At 41.2% G+C, this 21596-nt stretch overlaps 1 protein-coding gene across 1 annotated transcript in view; it reads right to left on the bottom strand.

Annotated features, from left to right (window-relative positions):
* The window catches only part of LOC119648208 (protein vein), a 218898-nt gene extending 199019 nt beyond the window's left edge, over nucleotides 1–19879 (bottom strand). Inside the window, exon 1 of the mRNA XM_038049813.1 lies at nucleotides 15540–19879. Coding sequence (XP_037905741.1) covers nucleotides 15540–17121 — 1582 coding nt within the window. The 5' untranslated portion in view covers nucleotides 17122–19879. The remainder of the gene's footprint in view (nucleotides 1–15539) is intronic.
* Nucleotides 19880–21596: the final 1717 nt, after the last annotated feature.

Here is a 21596-nt window from a genome sequence, read left to right as displayed (position 1 = left end):
GCTGCTGTAAGCACTTGCACAGTGTTAAGTGTGATGATAGTGAAACTAAAGCGCAATCTGACTTTGTTAATTATACTCTACCTACGAGTGAACAGGAGACACTAATCTCCGATACCGTTGTTGGGTGGCTGATTTTTTACAGAACAGATAAAATTTAAGAAAGTGCTAAATTCAATGGGGAGCACCTAGAAAATAAGTAGGATACATTTTTAGGCAAGGTAAGACCATATGGCAAACCATTAAGCGCACACTCACATGCATCCGAAACCATTTTTTAGCCCAAAGCCAGTCAAAAAAATAGGAGATCATAAGAACAAGCGATACGCGGCGTCGGCATCGGCAAAGATACTGCAAAGATTGGTGATGTTTTGTAATGTGATACAAAACATTACCAATCATAGCAAAAATATCACCATCCCTTTAATAGTGTGATGATGTTAGATAATGTGGTAATGTTGGGTAATGCGATGATGTTAAGTAATGTTTGGTAATGCTGTAATGTTTGGTAATATTTCAATTTCGCTCGATAATGGTAATGTGATATTACAGTTTAAGGTGATATTAGCTTTATGGTGTGACATACATACATCACTTTTCCATCTCTAGTGTGAAGCGAAGTGTTTTGAATATAGTTTAAACCAGGGATACCGCCGTGCAACAAACAAAACAAAACCTGTAATCTCCAATTTCTCAAACCTGCAAAAGGTAAGCCCGGGCGAGGTTACTCCATAACTGACTGACGTTTAGAACTTGAAATGTGGCAATAAAACTGTGGGGATCCTTGCTACTGTCCCAAGCAAATTACTTATCATCTCCCCATGGTGTCCCTACGTATCCATCGACCATTTGATAAGCGAGAACAACGAGCTGGCTGTAGAGACAAAATTGACTAAAGAAAAACACTCGCAGTATAACATTGGACAGCACACCCCAAAGCCACCACCAACACACATTCAAGTTTGTTGAGGATATTCCCTCAAATACACCAGGGAACGGATGAAGAACAAAAGCTACCGTTTCCAATGATCACACCTCCAACTGTATGCGAGCAAAGATACTTTTCGGAGAGGAAATGTGGCTGAATCGAGATCTTAGGCAGAAGATTATATTATAATTTGAACGGAGCAACAACCGTGTTTATACCAGCTTGCGAAGTTCACCCACAAAAGAAGAACAGATAATTAATGCGAAAAAAGCTCAGATATTTCATAGGGTAGACTTTCTCCCATCAGGAATAAATTTCAAAAAAGTCAAAAGAAGAAATATACGATTCACTGATAAAATGCTGTAGAGCGTTGAAAATATGAAAATCGCACTGGCATTTAGTAGCCGAACGAAGTTTACCTCTTTGTTTTCCATAATGAAAACCTGCAGAAAACACTAGTTAAAAGTTGAAAGCCGAGACAAGCCAAAACAACTAAAAACGAATACATGCTTTAAAAGTGAACAGCAAAACTAGCGAAGAAAATGTAGAAATCTGGCAAAATGAATAAAATAGCTGACCAAAGCCCAGTCGAGCCCATAACCAAGAAGCAACTCCCAGACAAGTGGCAGGCGATTACAGCAAGCAATAATAATCCAAGTCAAGGCCGTTGAAAATGAGAACAAGGATGCTTTTCTCCCTCCGTCGCCCCAATAGAACCAGCCAAGAAGGGAATGCTCGAGAACAAAGCCAAACAATAACCAAGTGTTAAAATTGAGCACTAAATGGCGAAACAGAGGCACCAATTATCAAGCCAGCGAAAAGCCTCAACCACTCAAAAAAAACCTGAAAGTTTACAATGTAAAAACATTGGAGAAATCATAATAGAAATGATACTTTTTAAGCATAAATAAGGTGAAAAAATGAAACCCAAGCACTTCATCACTAAAAAAAAAAAGTCGAATAAAGTGAAAGTATCCAACGTAAAATCCATGACGGCAATAGAAATACGGGACCTAGGTGTCATTGATTAAACAGGAGAAACAAACCCGAGAAGAATTTTCCCGTATCGGTTAAAATTTTTTATTTGAAGTCACAAATACAGTGTTTCGAGAGCCAACAATTCCTCATCAATAAGCTGTGAAAGAGGCACAACAATGCCACATAACCTCAGAAAAGATGCTAGAATATATAGCATTTCCACCTCTAGTTAATGACATTGCAGATGAAATTAACAATTTTTCAAATTCACTTCTTTTCAAATCAAATTCAAGATTTTCCCATTGAAAGAACTTTTTTTTGAACCAAATTAACGATATTCTAAATAAAATTTAAAGGTTCAAACTATTTCGTAATCCAAAAGATTACGTATGAACCATGTATATCCCCCCTTCACAGATAGTTTTTCTTTTAGATTACTTAATAATTTGATACGATGAATTTGATTTGGAAAAAATGTTAATTTAATTTGAAAAATCGCTAATTTGATTTAGGAAATCGTTCATTTAATCTATGCCGTCAACTTGAGATAGAAGCACTATAGATAAATATGACAATGTAGACTATAAAACAAGTGTCTAATATTCCGATGATTAAGAAAACGAGTGGTTTATTTATGTTTCAAAAGAAAGCGCAAATTCATGAGAGCTAATAAAAGGAAACGCGAAGAAAAACAAAAATGGATCAACTACGGCAAAAAAACCGTAATAATCTTCCTGTTCATAATAATTTATGGAGTTCTGGTTCCAAGATCGTCATGATCAAACTGGGAGCGACACCACAAACCTCCTTTTTTAGCAGCAGAGAAATGAAAGGAACAGTGAAATCTCTCCTCCCAATACACGAGACTTTAGTTGAAGTCAACGAATTATCGAACAAAATCCTGGAAGTACCAAAAAGCTTATAAAAGCCACAAAGGCCCAGGGCTTGATGGAATTCCGTAGGAAGCACTAAAACTTATTAAAAGATATTTTGCCAAGAGTGTCGAAAAGGCCGAAAATCCACTGCTTGTCAAATCCCGATGTATCGACGACTTTGGATGGTGGATACGACAGAGAAGCTCCTAGAAAGGTTGATAAAACGACAAAAGTAAGCTGTAGTCGTCAATGGTGGCGGTCATTCTTATAAGAAGTGTGGAAAATTTACAGACTAAATGCAGAAGACGGACAACTTCTGTTTGTAATGACTTCTGCGATAGCGAGATGGGTAAAATGACCATTTGAGTTCATAGACGTCAACTAAGAAGGCAGAGCAAACATCTAAAAATAATGTGGTGAAATCGACCGTGAAAATCCGCCCACAAATAATGTAGATCAACTAAACTGTCCCGTCGACACGTACTCACACACCGTTGTACTAGCCAAGTTCGAAAATGCGAAGGAGTTGGGTTCCCTTTGCACATTTCAGTCCCCCTCAAGCCATTATCAAAAATTTCACATATTTTTGATCCGGTAAGTTGGGTCTGTACCAAAACCTGGAATACAAAATGGGAATATCGCGTTAAGTCGAAACTGAAGTAGATGCGAAACGGAAAATCGAAAATTAAAAAAATCTCTTTAGACCACACGTGGGGCTGAAAAAATCGAGCTAGTGCTGCAATTGAGAAGAATGATCCACAACGAATGAGAAACGCAGTTTTTGGGTTTGCTACTTTTCCTTGCCATTTTCAGTCATAAAAATGGGAAATACATGTCTCTATACTGGTTTTCTAAAACTAGTCAAAAGCTTGGACTTCTGCAAGTTCTTTGGTAAGCGAACGCTTCAAAATTGCTAAGGGTTGGTTAGACAAATTTAGAGATACAGTTGAGTTTTTAAAAATTAGCGTGTTCAGAGTGGAAAAGTGAACTAGGTGCTTAATAAAAGAAGAATATTCACTATTCCGATGAAATCGGTCTTTCCTTCAAGGTTCCCCCTGAACAAACCCCTTGTTTCGAAGCTAAAAATTCTATAATGCTAAAGCGTTGTACAAACCATCTAATGGTAATGTTTTCAGTGAAACTAAACTGAATTGTAGCGTTAAGCTAAATGCCGCCTTTTATTCAATCATCTAAATATTCCTGTTTCCTTGACTACTTTTTTCATTGAGGATCCACTTGATGACAAACCGAACCGCTTGGGAAGTCACTTACTGCCTCTCTTGTGGTCCACGGACCCCTCGTTTTGAGTTAAACACAAAAGTTTTTTTTTAAAAACAAAAGGTTGACTGATGGTTTTGACTTGTCGTCTTTTTTCAGTTGAAAAACCGAAAAAGTTATTAACAGAATTTTGACAGTATTTCATCAAACGGAATGAAGATGGCAAAATTTTTCTTCTTCATTCTTCTGAATAAAATTCTGTATTTATATTTAATTTCGTATTTGACATTTTTTTATTGCATATTTTTAAGAGTTTGTGTAAAACAAAACCTTATTAAAATCGATTTACGAATTTTTTTTCACCAAATATTGTCTCAGTTAGTGCTTTCCGAAACCGGTCTTTTGATATTTGTTCGAAAGGTGGGGCCTCGAGTCGAAAGTGATAATTTTTTTCATAGACCCGTTTTTAGACACTACCCAACCAAAAGATGTGAAAAAAAATCAAGAGGCTGTCATAATATGGTCCCTAGACTCCGAAATACCCTACACATCGATCCCTGTTCAAATAAAATTAATAATAGTAATATGGTACTATATATTACTAAACTTTTTATTAATTTTGCAGCAATGTAGGATATAACATAGAGCATGGTCCTACTAAGTTTGGTGGAAATCGCACTTATAATAGTTCAGAGTTGTCGCTTCAGCGCAAATTCAAGACTTTGAATGTCAGTATTATGCGGAAATGGACGTTCTTCTATACTCTATGCATCGTGCATAGATTCGTGCTGTTCTTATATAACCTAATCATCCTAGGTTCTAATTGAAGTGAAGTGTCCACTCAAATGTTTTTATAAAAGAAATACAGAAAACCTTTCATACCTGAAGCTTCTGGTTTCCCGAATTGTTTTGTGTCTATGCATAATATTTTTGTACTTTATTTCTCAATTTATTTATTTTTTCATTATTTTCTCTCAATTTTTTTTTTTTTAATTTTAATTATTTTTTTTCTCATTTCCTTACCATTAGATTTTTCAATTTGTCAGTCAAAAACACTTTTCACAGGAGGTGAAACTAGTCAAAAAAGACGAGTCAAGATTGCAATAGAAAATGGATAAAGTGACATTGCCGTATTATTCGGATCACTGCCTTCTATGATTGTTTTTGGCACGAAGCAGGAAAATTTCTATGTCAAACACTGCGAAGTGCACACCATCCCACAAATGGGAACGAATACCAATGGAGGTGCGCAGATCGCAACTGCAATCTTGACTGACCGCCCACCGGACGGAATATTTTTTGTTCTGCAAAAATTCAAGGTATGCCTAGGCAGTTTCACCTCCTGTGTGTTACAATGCATAAACCAAATCGTCCTTTAATCGAAAACCTCTATAACTCGAAGTTTCTGTTTTGGTCCTCGGAACTCAATTCATTGAGGGCTGTCAGTGTCAAACATCAACCTAGAGATATTTCACTAAATAATTTCTTAATGCGGTAGCCTCCACAGTGGGAGTTTCAAAAGCATTTGACCAGCTAATTTGTTCTTTTTTTGGTGTAGGAAGTTTATTCTTCAAGCACCCGCAATCAAACAGGTGGCACAATGTTTTGCAAAAAGATGGCCTTCACAGAAAGTCAAAATTTTGACATAATATACATCCATATATTTAATATTTTTATTTATTGTACCGGAAAACTCTGAATACTATGTATTATAATGTGTCTCCTTAATGTGTCCGCGTCAAAAATGACTAACTCTGCAGGTTGCAAATATTTTCCACAGGAAGATCCTGCGTGAAACCTAAAATTTACAACGTCAATTTATGAGTGTGTCTGTTTAATATCTTATGTTAAAGTTGCGTTGTGATGTAAATTTAATGACGTTCTAATCACTCTTTGCTTATTATATCTCTGCATTTCGATAAAGTTTCACCCATACAACCTCCAGCACAGTAATTCATTCAAGACTCAAGTGTCAGATATCACAGGCACTGAAAGTGTAACTTGTTAGCGTAGAGTATGGGTATTTATTTTAGAAACACGATGAGAGAGCTTCCACCATGGCATTTATCTATAACCTACACGTTTGGCATATTTTTAGAATGTAGATCAAACAATCAAATATAATAACGATAAATCAAAAAAAATATTCACGTTTGCTTTCCAAAGAAATCTTTACCCCAAAATTCTGATTCATTCGGCAAATGAATGTTACCCGAAAAGTTCAGTATGATTTCCTTGAATCTCACGTTTTGTACGATCAAATATTTTGCATATAATTACTATTATTTATATCAACAGCAGAATTTGTTATCGTCTTGTAAACAACGAACAAGTGATAATCTTTGGAAATGCTAGTGGTTTCTTAAGGTTACACGCGGTCTAGAAAAGTTTCTGGTGATAATTCTTTTGAACACGCCACCATGATTCTAACATTCGGCCCCAAGTTTTTCTGCAATATGAAAATATCTGATTTTGGAGGTACTTTCTCACGCATGTTAAATATTTCACACAATGCCAAACGATCATTCCAGGGGTAGTTTTGATGACTCAATGTTGCTATAATCGAAATCGATGAAATAATTACGCAAAGTTTGCAATCAATGATAGCAGCATTTTTAAGAGCACGTTATCAATAACAATGCGGGGAGAAATTAGATCTAGATAACAACGAATTTGTGTGCTGTAAATCATGCAATAATATGGAAAGTTTACAAAGCAACCGTCAAAGTAAGTCGGATTCTATAAACATCTTTTTATTTACTTCTCAAGTACGCTGGAGATATAAACACCCACCATACATTGAAATATTATTTTGAAGGTGAAATATTGACTTCATCACTTCGATAAATATTAATGTATCACGATGGAATTATTTTTTAGAAATAGGCATCTTGTGAACTTTTATTCGTCTAGTTTCATTACACTTAGAAGATAGTGCCAAAGTAATCTGCACTTGAAATAGCGAAGCCAATCAGCAATGTCTCTCTCCTCGACATGATGAAGCCTAAGTCAATCCATCATTCGGTCGATATTTTCTCGGGGTGAATAGCAGCATACCTAGAAAAGTCTGCCTCATCAATATGAGAAAAACTCATCCCTCGTTTTCGGCAATTGTCGGCAATTCCAGGCAAAAGTTCGGAGATATGTCTCTTCTCCAGTGTATACCAATTCTGCACTGGTATCCTATCGTTTCCGCAACCTAATTCTCTTTCTTCACAGTAGACATTCCGAAGGACCCTCCAAACTACAATCCTATTAATACCGTCCAATATGTAGATGACCACATCATTTACACCTCCCCGAAGCATCATCTTTCAACTATGTCTAAATTCATTGACTTTACTGATATCTTACCAAATGGAATACTCAATCTTCAAAAGTATCAAACGGTTGCTTTCACGAGAACCTAAAGAGGACGACTTCAAAAATGATAGTGCGAAGTACATATCCAACTACATCCTGTACGATTCTTCCAAAAAACCGCGTATGTATACCGTGAAGGCCAGATTCAGAGTGAAGAAGAAGCCACACCTCAACCCTTAGTAACCGAGTTTCCACAAGACCCAATTCCTGCAACTCCTTTTTCCCCATGGCAGCGATAACCATCTGTTCACTAATTTGAAATAATTAGACGGTTTTTGCTATTTCGCGAGTATTTTTTGTTTTATTTAATTGGTATACATCGATATTACGGGAACCAAACTCCGCCATGTTTATAACATAGTATGCTGGTCCAATAGCTCAGGTAAAGGAGAAGGGTTTGAGGCAACGTACTTTGTACTATCCTCAGTAAAACAAAAATAAAATGCTGAGATCAGGGAAAGAGATAAATAGAGTATAGTTGGAGTTATTCCACTATGCTAAATCCTGCCTAATCTCTCTTGGTGACAGGTCCCGGGACAGGGCGACCAAGAAAATGCATACAATGTCGTTACAAACAAGATGATCGGATTGAGTCACAAGCCTCGGAGAAATACTAGGGCGTCCACCTCAGTCGACGCGGCAGGACGGGACCCCATGGAGAAATGGGCAAGGGTTGTTGACGCATGGACGGCGTCAGGACGTAAGCAAGTTAGTCCGAACAAAACCAACAAAATACGCTAAATGTTGGTACCCTAACTGGAAAGAGCGAGGAACTCGCAAGAGCCATTTGGAAAAGGCGCATTCATATCTGCGCTCTGCAAGAAACCCGATGGTCTGGTGCCAAAAGCTGCGACATTGAACGCGAACGCGGTAAAAATGACTATAAACTGCTCTATTTTGGCAGCCCACACACTCATTATGGTATTGGCATTCCCATCTCAGAGGGTTTCCGTCATGCCATTAACAAAGTCGAACGATTTGATGATCGGCTGATGAAGCTCACCATTATATCAGCTAATCGCACTATTCACTTCTTCACCACAGACACCGAGAAAGATGCCTTCTGGCAACTTCTCGATGAAAAGACGTATCACGTGCCTGCTGGAGACTATATCATTATTGCCGGCGACCTTAATGGCCATGCGGGTGAAACCGCCAGGTAACAGGTGCATTGGAGGAAAGGGGTTCGGAGCGCGCCATGAAAGTGGCGAGCGTATAATCGACTTTGTGGACACCCATGATCTTGTTCTTATGAATACATGGTTCATCAAACGATTCTCTCATCGTCCTACATTTTATAGTGGGAATAGTGAAACGCAAATCGACTATATTCTTATAAGACGCTGACATTTTACCATTGTCACTGATTGCAAAGCCGTTCCCTATGAGACCATCCCACCTCAACATCGGCCATTGGTTGCCGTCGTGCGAATTAAGTCATCGATAAAACAGCGTGAGAAATGCACTGGCCCGCGGCGCATTAAATGGTGGTGATTTCGTGAGAAGAAAAATATTTCAGGAACCACTTGTTCTCTTCATCCGGGCCACACCTATTTCCAATATATCCCTCCACCCAAACAAAATGGCTCACGTCGTTCCAAATCAACTTCCCCTATCATTCCCAGACACTCCTCTTCCTACCCCTCCCCAAAAAGTCGCTCACATAAAAGGACTAGGGCAATTGAACTTTCTTTTTTTGTTATCTGTAATCGAGTTTGGTGGCATGGTCCCTTCTACGCCAAGACCCCATGCAGGTCGCTGTTATTCCAGAATCCGGTTAAAAAAATCATGGAAAATTGACCGGTCTTATTTTCAGTTACGCATTGTTCTCCGCAATTCCTTGCTTTTATAGAGAAAATCGAGGTTTTTTTCTAAACATTTGGTAGCACCCAGATCAAACCTAGCCTCACTTCCAAGATCAAAAGGCAATCAGCACGGTCTTCATCTACCAAAAAATTGAAAGCCTCAGTTTCAGGATTGGCAAGGAACCTGTAATAACGTATGTAAATTAGTCGATGGTCGAAAAACTATCCTGGATGGCCGGAGTCGCCCAAGAGGGGAAAACTATGGCAGCAACCTAACACTCCAGTAGTGTTTCGTCAATACGCGCTTAGTTGCCTTTTTGCTAGTCAGACATATCCTTATATCGATGAGTGGGTCCATACCGGAACCTGAACATCAAACAAACATGGGAAATTGCCGGTACCTATCGGTATATAACACGCGAGCTAAAGCTGGAAATTAAAAAAGAAATTATAACGACTCGGATCGCATCCTCAATCGATGATTCTCCTGTTCAGATATTCCCACCTTTCTTGGCATCCTCCATTATAATGGCCTGAGGATGCTGTTCACCTTCACCGGCGATTTCGACAAATTTTTAAGGTTTTGGTTAGCTCATCCTTCTTAATTGTCTGCAGCCACTCAGGATAGTCTTCTGACCATCACCAATTCACCTAAGCCACTTCAGATCATTTTAATTGAATTTCTACCTCGGGCCGAGGAGTAAACGTCGCCCAATTATACACGATCAACATCATCATGGTGCTTTCGCCTTCATCTTGGCACATTTTGGACCACCCCGTAATCTCCCCTGACTTAATAGTTCCAAATTTCCATCTTTTCACCTCACCGAAACGGAATCCCGCTTTGTAGTTAAGCTTACGGGCATACCAATCCCACAGTTTAATGTCATGAAATACTTAAGAATCTACCCATACATAAGATTTGCGTTGAAGAAACATGTGGAAACCAAACACCCCAAATTCGAATTTTAAACTACTAGCCCACTAAAGTACTCTAAGGCCAATTTGGAACCATAGGAGACGGCTCTGGAACTCTGCAAGTCAGCTAATACTGAAAATCTGCAAAAGTCAAAAATACTAAGGGCGATTACCTTGAACCGGAGCACATTAAAACCTAGGATGGATGTCTTGCTCTGGGCTACATGCCTTCCTCTTGGCAGAAGGTTAAGGTGGTCTTCAAACCAAATCCTGGGAAAAATTACTATTCAAATCCAAAGAACTTCAGGCAAATTCCTTAAGCTTAACATCATTTTCGTCTAAATGTCTGCAGAGGCTGGTTGAACGTCACATTCGGGAGGAGGTGCTAAGGTCGCAGCCACTAAATGAAAACCGACATGCTTACCAACGTGGAAAGTCCTGTGAGTCTCCTCTTTACTCTTTGGTTTCTAAGATAGAGGACGCAATTCTCAAGGTTTGACTGTGCGCCCTTCCAAAACCTATGTGATGCCGGCAGAGAGCATGGTGTTGATGAAACTTTAATTAAGTGGATCTACGCTATACTAACGCAGAGATTTCTAAGCGCTGAAGTGGGTGTTGATCGCTACTTAACAACAGAAGCGACGAATGGCCAACCCCCACTTCTGTGGGGTCCGCTGATCAACTCACTACTATGCGAACTGCAAAATCTGCCAATATACGCTCAAGCTTATGCAGATGACGTGGCTGTGCGGAACGGTGTTTATAAATATACAATGCGCCCTTGATTTGATTGACATTTTGTACCTCAGGCATGGACGTTCAGTAAATCCAAACTAAATGGTCTTTGCCTTCCAGAGATGAGGGTTACAACCCTTCAACTCTCCGAAGGAGTGAAACATCCGGGAGCTATTCTAAACAAAAAGCTTCCACATACATCTGTTTGGGAGAAAATATGAGGTTATCATGAAACGAAGAGCAAGTGAGACGAACCATGTCAATATATACTATTTCTCGAGTAAAAACGAGAAGTGGGCTTTTTCCTTGGGATAATATATAACGGTTTTTCAGGCTGAAGTGTATACGATCTTAACAGTGGCAACCTGGATGATTGACGAGCGATTGAAGGGCAGGCGTCGTATCGTCCTATCTGCCTGTTGGATACAATGGGGAAGATGATGGAGAGAGTCATCTATAACAGACTCCTGCCCATCGTCGAAGCCAGCAATGGTTTGTCGGAACGCCAGTTTGGTTTCCGACGCGCCCACTCTACGGTGGACGCAATTGGCATGGTGGTAAACCTGGCAAAAGGTGCACTGATTTCTGGCGGCTGCTGTGCCGTGGTGGCGTTGGATGTCAAAAACGCATTCAACTCGGCCAACTGGAATAGAATTAAAGGGGCGTTGGCTGACATAGGTGTCCCCGGATACTTAGCGAATTTGGTGGAAAACTACCTCTCAGAGAGGACTCTCTGATATGGGACGGATGAGGGCCCCAAAGAGTACATTGTCACAGCCGGGGTACCACAGGGATCGGTACTTGGTCCCCTGTTGTGGAATATCATGTATAATGGGGTGCTTGCTCTTCCCGTCCCAGAGGGGACTACGATTGTCGGCTTTGCTGATGACTTAGCTGTGGTTATTGCAGCAAAACACCCAGAAGATGTGGAGGTTTACGCAACAGAAACAGTGAGAGCGGTAAAGTCCTGGCTAGAAAAGACCGGGCTGACCTTGGCGGACGCGAAAACGGAAGCGGTCTTAATAACGAAACGCAGGAAAAATAACACTGTAAAAGCGGAGGTCGGTGGACGTACGGTCGTATCAAAGCCGGCTATCAAATACCTGGGGGTGATAATTGACACCAAATAGAGTATGCATGCCAAAAGTGCCACCACGGCACTTGCAAAAATGTTGCCAAATATTGGTGGGCCGAAACATTGCCGGAGGTTGGTGCTAGCCGGAGTGGTGCGCTCCATCCTGCTCTACTCGTCGCCTGTGTGGGCAGAGGCGCTGGCAAACTCTCAGAGACGGAAGCAGGTGAACTCGGTTTACCGGCGGATGGCTTTGAGGGTTTGCAGTGCTTTTAGAACCACATCAGATGAGGCAGTATTGGTGGTGGCAGGCATGATCCCGGTTGACATCCTGGCCAAAGAAATGAGTGTCCTGTACAATGCAAGACATATGGAGGGGCATGCACAGCGTCACAAGGTCAGAGTCGCTTGATCTCTGGCAACGCAGATGGGACGAGTCTGCGAAAGGTCGGTGGACGCACAGGCTCATTCCCAACATTGGGGTGTGGCTTGAGCGAAAACATGGGGATACCAACTACCACATTACCCAGTTCCTCACGGGACACGGTGGTTGCTACAGGCAGTATCTGCACCGCTTTGGGTTGGATGATTTTCCGAACTGTCCCAGATGCGATGGCATACCGGAGGATCCAGAGCATGTGATGTTTCACTGCCCACGATTTGCGATGGAGAGAAGGAGCTTAAACCAGGTGCTGGGCAGGAGCGGGACCCCGGAGAGCTTGGTTACTGAGATGCTGGAGTCCGAGGAGAAGTGGCTTGCGGTTGGTTCCGCAATCATCCAAATGCAGGAGGAGTTGCTAAAGGAACAAACAAAGAAGGAGGAAAGCTGCAAATAGGAGAAGGATGAGTGCCTAAGAGCAAACCTACCCCGCGAAGTAATACCTCAATGGTGGTCCCGCGGGGCTGGGGCTGGAGAGACCGGGGGTGGTTTTTAGTGGATGTGAATCCCACACGCGCCCGCTGTTGTTCCGCCGTTCGGGCGGCGGAGCTGCGGCGGACGTGTCTTTCTAAGATTTTCCACCTCCGTGTACGCACAAAAAAAAAACAAGTCGGGAAACCAGAAGCTGGACGCTTCAGGTACGAAAGGTTTTGTGTATTTCTTAGTACGTAGCTTTCGGATGATATTGTCATTCATAGTCTTCAATTTGCGAAGAAGCCACAACTTTGACGTATTATAACTTTGTTAGTAATAGTGCGATTTCCGCCAAACTTGGTAAGGTTATGCTCTATGTTATACTCTATATTGCTGTGAAGTTTCGTCGCGCTAGCATGAACGTAAGGGGGGTTTTGCAGTCAATTATTAAAAATTATGGTAATATACTATTATTAACTTGATTTGTACAGATATCACTATAGAAGGTATTTCGGAGCCCAGGCACCATATAGTGGCAGCCTTTTGATTTTTTTCAGATTTTTCGGTTGGGTAGTTTCTGAGAATGGCCCCCTTAAAGGAATGATCACTTTCAACCCCCCGTACTCCCCGCCTTTCCAACAAATGTCAAAACTAAGACCGGCTTCGGAAAGTACTAACCGAGACCTTTCATTTGATACCCCACATGACTATATTTGATGAAAAAAAAATTTACACCCCCCTTTTGCATGTATGGGGACCCCCCCTTAAATTCAACGTAAAAGGATGTAACTCACTGTATGCGTGAGCGTTCACAGTTCCCATCTTTCTAGCAAATTTGGTGTCAGTCGCTACAACCGTCTCCGAGAAAAATGCGTGTGACGGACAGACAGACAGACAGACAGACAGACGGACAGACAGACAGACAGACAGTAAACCGATTTTAATAAGGTTTTGTGTTTACACAAAACCTTAAAAAGGGCAGGCGTACCGCAATCTATAGTGATAGTCAAGCTGTATTGAGAGCATTAACCAGTCCTTCGATAACTTCAAAAATCGTTCAGGAATGTAGAATTCGAATAAACTCTGTTTTTAGATTCAATACGGTGGAACTACTCTGGGTACCCGGTCATTATGGTATAGAGGGAAATGAAATCTCGGATGCCTTAACAAGAGTGGGTTCAATTATCCATGCCTAGGTTGGAAACAGCAATGGGGGCGTCAGCCGGACCTAATGCTGCTATCGAAGACTGGGAACAAGCTTTAGTGCTGATGTAGCAGCGGGCAGTTTCACATCCACTAACGGAAATCCTGCCGGAAATCGAGTACAATGGACCACTACGGTCTAAGTGCTGAGAGGTTTTACCTCTCACCCACCTGAAACACATACACACACCAGGCATTCTAAAGCCAACTTGGACCCATAGGAGACGGGCTCTGAGGCTGTAAGCTCTGCAAAAATTAAAAATACTAAGAGCGATTACTTCGAACCGTAGTTCTTTAAAACCTTCAATGTACACCGGAACCCACTAGGAACGATTTTCTAAGATTAAAAAACAACATGAGGAAACTGTTAGCCCACCGGAATGAACTTCCAAGGAACCTTCTCATGCAGCGAGTACTATTCTTAAGTGTAAATGTTGAACCATATAAAAGGGATATTTTGTCATGTCAAAAATTTCTTTAATCACTCGCCTAATGCAATATGGTCTCAGATTGAATCTGAATAAAACTGAGTTTTGACGAGTGATCCCCATGAAACAGGCACACTCACTGTCAAACAATGGAGAACTGCGCTATGAAATTATTTCACGCATTAGCGCAACCTGGATGAAGTAGCATTCCACAACTGGTGTTCTTTGTGATGTTCCACAACTGGTGTTCTTTGGATAGCCTTCGCCCACTAATTTTGATTTGGTTTGAGGTGATAGCTTAGAAAGATGCCTTGTTGCCAAAAAGATTATGAATTTTTGCACGTTTCTATGGTATTTCCCTGTCTTGCACGTCTCTATGTTATTTCCCCGTGATCGCATACACTTTTCCCTGAAATGCAGTGTACATGTTGGCCTAGAGGTACCTACATGCTATGTTTTGGTTTCACTCCATGTATCCCTCTCCCAGTCCCATTTTCTGCTTTTGGCCCGTCTGTGCGTGAACGGAATGTAGTCTCCCAGAAAACTGTCATTCCAGGATTTCCAAACCTCCCATATTATTAAGGGGGGGGGGGAGTACTTTGGAAACACGTTGAGAGTTGAATTGGAGAAGACATCTAGCAGTGGAGAGGTTGGAGAAGACATCTAGGAGCTCAGTGAACAACAATATATTGCTGTTGATTGTTGCTGAATGTCACAGAGAAATAAGATAACAGAGAAGTAAGATGGTTGCTCTTATTGTGGTATGAACCTTCCCTAAATGGCTTAAGGAAAAACGGGAGTAATTTAGACTAAGAGATATCGTTTTAAATTTTCGGAGGATTACACATTTCGAGGTTATTCCAGAAAATGCAATGATACATGGAGTATCAAAAGTGTTTCCTGTGGAGGGATACGTTTATTTTCAAGCGCATAGTATACTAGGATGAGCACGATAGTGTACTGTTGCTCGGAGGATCCTTTCCATTTCTTATCCAATATTCATATTTTCTAAACCCCAATTTTATCGATATGCGATCAGTATTGTGGTGGGAGTTTAATTAACTTCCGTTCAAATGAAGCTTTAGGAATAAGATTTTACTAATTTACTGATCCCTAAAAAAATCTTATAAGGAGGCAGTTATTTCTAGGATAAAAGAATAACTTACCAAATTTCTCCTGCGAAGCATTTTTAACATAAGCATATACACGTTGATTGCTCAGTATCGGCTGACCAAGTATCCTGGGTTTTTCGCCAACATATTTTAAGAAAAGCGTATAATTTCTTGCATTCTGCAAATCGCGTCTTATAAATCCACGTTCCCGGAATTGTTCGTGGTAGATGTCACATTCTCCGGTTGTATTCAAGAAAGTAAATTGTAAACGTACGAGATCGAGTTTCCTTATATTATGGTTTTGTCGATTTTTGAAAATCTGTGTAACTTGAAATGAAGCGGAAAAGTTAGCTCGGCGATTAGCACTCATCGAGTGTACCTTTCCTTCCAGTACAATTGGCGCCAGGTATGCCAATTGAACAGGATCACGAGCGGAACAGTATCGCTTTTGACGACGTCGAGGATGATGCGATCGAGATATTCTTCGGCGTCTGTAACGCGATTGCGGCTGATGGTAGCTGATCGTTTTGTTTTGAGTATTGACGATCGCTTGACCGCGGTTACTGCCCTCCGTTTTTAATCTTGGATCAGAACTCTTATCCCTAACATTATCGCTACTGCTATTCCTATTGTTTCTATCATTATTGTTGCCTAGATTAGTAGTTATAGTAGAAATAGGACTGCTTCCGTTATTGTTGTTCTGCTTGCTTCCATGGTCAATTGCTGTATCACCATTATCCTTGTTGGAACGGGCAATTTGTTCGAAATGGCGATGGCGTCGTTGTCGGTGTCGTTCTATTCGTAGTCGTCGCTCGTTTTCAATTTGTAACCAGTCGGGCACCGTTCGAATGGGATCGAATGCGGATGGCTGTAATGCTTGTGAAGGGGATGATACTGGTAGTTTTGCACTTCTTGCGGGGACATTAAGACTTTCCCCTTGAATTTTATCGCGTGTCTTCCCCCGATATCTATGTGGGTGTTGTACGTTTCCTCTTCTGTTATCTGAATATCTTAGATTTGAACTACTCATTGAACTGTGGTGGTCTAACTGCGCTTGCTTTTGATCCGAAGGATCGTTGCTGTGCGGGTTCTGCTCTTTGTGTGGCGGAGAGCTTGTACCGTCTTTACTACTATAGGTGGAACTGCTTGGATTATTATTACTATTTAAATTAATTATTTGACTATTCATATTTGGAACATTTTTCTCGACCTGTGCTGTGTCAGCATTTGTTCTAATGTATATCGTGTACGGTGAGTAGTATCGCCGCGGATCGACACCATCATTCACAAGTAGTTGTTGCTGTTGCTGGCTTCTATCCAGTTGTGTGTCTAAAAAGTCCTGATACTGCTGATTATAATTAAGTTGCTGAGATTGGCGGAGCTGATACTGGTAGGGGTCTATCAATCTACCGTAAGGACTATATATTGTCATGGTACTACCTAAATCCGAATTTCTCTGCATTGTATTTACTAACGACGTTAACGAATACGGAGACGATCGCGACGATCTTGTATTCTTTACTAGATGCATGCTCGTAGCATTCTGACAACATATTACCAGCAACATGATAACGACTAGCCACAGGTTCATTAGAAATCTGGCCAAACTCCATTTGCGCAATACCCGCGCATACATGACGTCCCTATGATCGCCTGTTTTTGATGATCGAATTTCGAATGGAGTTCACGCACTTGGAAGGAATTTCTGCTTCTTTTTTTCTTCAGACTTTAAATTGCAATTTCAAGCGATTCACACGTTTTGTGTTATTTCACTTAAGGATATTCTTGATCCTGGATAATGTCATGTAATCAGGGTAGTAGAAATTTCTGCTTCCCAGAGTATTCTTATAAAACCCTAGTGTGGATCAGTGATCGTTCAGTTGAGACTCTGCTTGACTCGTGATCGTGCTGAATGATGCTTACAACCCTGCCACACGGGATTCAGTAGGTGCCTTTGAATTCTCTGTAATCCTCGCACTATACAAAAGTATTCGTAGCTATTGCGTCTGATCTTCATTGTTCTTGGTCTGGGTGTTTTGCGTCCGTGATCGACTTGAATGAGATTTTTTTTTTCTCGATCACAATCGTTAGTTTATGTAAAGGAAATACGTTTCTTATGTCGCCTTACTGATTTTCCTTTTTCTGGTACTGGTTCTATTTCGAAAGATGTCGTTCTTTTGACTCTATCCTTTATCTTAAGACTTCAGTAGCATTGTAAGGAAAATAATAATGAATCAATCAAATGTCTAAATTCAATTCTCTAAAAATTGGGCCTGGTTGAATCAGTCGCGAGAAAATCGAGCCTAGACAGCCTAAACTTTTTTCAGAATTTTTCTACTCTTCGCGTGGAATTCTCCGCTCCTCTGAGTGCATGGAACGATCGGAGGATTCAAAGTTTGTCTTCTGTCTTGTGGCTTCCAGAATGTTGCGTTTGATCTGCTTCTGGGATGGATACGTGATGCCCAAGCAGAAATCACGCATAACTTTCGCGTAGTATATTCTGGAGTACGTGCTGTGCGCGTAGATTACTAAGGCCACCTCAGGATGAGTTGTGTACTATGCGCTGAGAGTTAGTCAATGATAAGCTGCCAAGCGCAGATTCTTATTTTGGAAATAATTAGATTTCAGCGAGACGTGTCTTTCTAAAAGTATAGTTTCAACTCGCAGCTTGGTATGATCGGCGTATTCTGTCAGGTCGCGTGGACCAGACGCTGCACTTACTACAGAGCGCCTAGATCTTCTTGCTGACTTTTTGTTGTTTTTTTTTTAGATCGTCCCTTTTCACAATGTTCAGCGATAGTGGTGTGTCGTACGAATTTTACACGCAGACCGCCTGATGCTCCCAGAGAAAGATGGGCTAGAAACAGCCTAGCCGGTAGGAACACAGATCGCGATCGGTTGTTGGAAGGCAGCAGAGTACGCGGACTATAGTTTACTAGTGGATCCGGACGAGGAGCAAACGTAGGAAAAAAATCGTAGGTATATAAATGACGAGAAAGTAGGAGCCGATCCGCGCTGCACACACGTCACTCGCGACACACGTACACGTAAGATTTTCTATTTTTAACACACGTCGAAACTCACTCTATGTAGATATATAATATGCTACGGACTCGAGAAAACTGATCTTTTCTTTGCTTTGCTTCTTTTTGAGTAAAATCTGCGCACGCATACACCACTTTCTTCGAGAAACTCGTGAGCATCAAGCGAATTACATATCACTTTAGTATCGAATTTATACCAGAAAAAAATTTGGAGGGAAGAAGCTGGGCATGGGCTTCCCAACGGAGACGTTCAACTTTATTGAAAACTCGGCCTAAGTGGATACCAGCGGACTTCAGGCCACCAAAAAATTTAACGGTTGCAACTGCTGATCTGTGGGGTTAGTTCGTCCGCAGGATCTTGCGTTTTCACCGCTTCGTAAATCTGCTGTCCACTTTGATCCTTCAGTAGAAAAGGACGAGACCCGATACCCTTCCACTTCTTAGTTACTCACAAACACTCCACACAAACTTACTATAATGTTCCAATACTGAATTCGTACTAAAACTCATCTCAACAAGACATCCTTAAGCGAAGCACAAACGAACCCTTAGACCACAATCTCAGAATGAACTGAAGGATAATCTTGCAAGGAAGCTGTTCTGGGAACAGTGACGGGTGAACTTTTTCCCATCATTACTCTAATCGCGCAGAAGCTTCTTCCGATGCACTGAGTTGAGATTCAGGAAACTACACGCTTTCGCGGAAAGGAAAACCACCGGACCTTATACAGGGAAGAATCCCATTAACTTCCGCACTCCACACTCAATTATATTCGCGATCGTACAATCGACAGTTGCACTAACAACACCAAAAGAACGCGTATCCCGGCTACTTTTTTGAATAAGATTGTGTCCGCTTACAGTTCGCTGCGATATCTAATAGCAGAACTAGATATCCGTCCGATGCAAGACCCGCCAACGGTTGAGTGAAAACAACTGTTTTCACTCGAGCAGGATATAATTTTCTTTCAAAAATTCTCGCTTGTCTCGGGCCTTGTATCTGTAACTGTATCTTCCATCTATTCTGTTTCAAGGCATGCAAACTACTCGACTGTCGGCTTGTGACTGTTGCTGAGCCGTTGAATTCGATATTGGCAAGGCTGAAGCTGCCGATGAGCTGCGGAGCGGCCAACCAGCGCAGTCGCCCGTGTCGGAGCAGCAGCACCGGCACCGAGGCCACAGCAACAACAGTAGCCGCGCCTTCGCGGATGCAATGCATCCCCATCCCGAAACGCATCACAGCCGTTGCATCTAATCGGCCTGACTGCAAAACTGCCGCGGCCGCATCGGTCCCAGCGATACGTAGCGAGGACTGTTTCCAGTACTCGAACTCCACTCAGCTGATTCCGCTCCGTCCGCATACGCTGCCCGTTTGCGTGCATGTATCTGCAGTGCATCCGCTAATCAATGCACCCGCATTTAGATATTGTATCTAACAGAGCGTTAACAGAAGATGGGCAGATTGCTGTTGAGCCGCGCTGTTGGATGCGCTCCGACGGCGACAGTTTGCGATGTCGAGCGGCCGGTGAAGACGGTGGTGACTATTTGGGGATTTCTGCGGTGTTTCCGTGGGAGAGCCACGCTGGACGCCCCCGACTAAGTTATGTAAACACGCTCGCAACCGGCTTTTCTTTCTTATCTATTTCGCGGCTCGTTGGAGATTTTCAATAGAACATTCACGCTGTATGGATAGATGAATGCGGTGGACTGCACCTATTACTGCATCATAAGAGGAATGGAGGAAGTTTTCACTTGGGGCTAACGCAGTCAAGACAGAACTAAAAGCTTTAATCTTCCGTGTTTTTAGATACGCAAAAGATTCGAAAAGGTAATTTCCTTGCTAGATGGCCCTTTCGATTTTAAATTTTATTTCTTTTCTTGTGCTAGAACAGGGGCACATATATCTTATGAGGGTGTAATGCATTGCTTGGGTAATATATGCCGTATACTATCTAATGCGAATGCTGCATATTGGAGCCAGGGGCACAATAGTTCTTTAAGGACGCCTTGCGACTTTCCCTCAAAAAGTCGGGAAACCGGAAGCTAGATGCTTCAGGTACGAAAGGTGAGTGTGAATTTGTCCCATTAGTACGCAGCACGTAATATATGCATATATTATGTGAGAGGATCCACTTTCGGCTGATATTGACTTTTATAGTCTTGAATTTGCAGGGAAACGTCAACTTTGACCTATTATAACTTTGTTAGTAATAGCGCGATTTCCACTAAACTTGGTAGAATTGTGGTCTATGTTATAGGCTACATTACTACAAGTAAGTTCGTGGCAACAGGATGAACTTAAGGGCAGTTTTGCAACCAATTACAAAACAAGTCGAGAAACCGGAAGCTGGGCACTTCAAGTATAAAAGGTTTTGTTTGCTTCTTCTGAGAGAATATTTGAGTGCAGAACTATCCCATTTGTACGTAGCCCGTTATGTATATGCATTTAGCATGTCTCACTACCCACTTTAGTGTGATATTGATATTTAGTTGCATTAAATATACACGGTCAAGTCAACTTTGAGCTACTGTAACTTTGTTACTAATAGTATGATTTTTATCAAACTTGAGGATAATATGCTTCATATTATATTTTATACTACAACCAAGTTAGGGGGGGGGGGGTTTACTCAATTTCCCCAAAAATTTGTTTATATACTATTATTAACTTAATTTGAACAGATATCGATATGGAGAGTATTTTGAAGCCTGGGCACCATATAAAGGCAGCTTTATGATTTTTTTTTATATTTGTCGGTTGGGTAGTTTCTGACAATGGCTTCGTTAAAGAAATCATCACTTTCCACCCCTTCCACTTCCCGCCTTTCTCAAAAATCTCAAAACTAAGGTTTCGAAAAGTACTAATCGAGACCTTTCATTTGATATCAAATGATCATGATCATGATTATATTCGGCGAAAAAAATGTTTACACCTCCCTTTTTAAGGTTTTGTGTAAACACAAAACCTTATTAAAATCGGTTTACCGTCTGTCTGTCTGTCTGTCTGTCTGTCTTTTTTTTTTTTTTTTGAGGAGGTGGAAATCTTCAAAAGACAATGGCCTGGACA

This window comes from Hermetia illucens, chromosome 2 (assembly GCF_905115235.1).
Source record: "Hermetia illucens chromosome 2, iHerIll2.2.curated.20191125, whole genome shotgun sequence".
NCBI lineage: Eukaryota > Metazoa > Arthropoda > Insecta > Diptera > Stratiomyidae > Hermetia > Hermetia illucens.
Note: the sequence above shows the minus strand (reverse complement) of the source record. Positions and strands in the feature narration are given on the sequence as shown.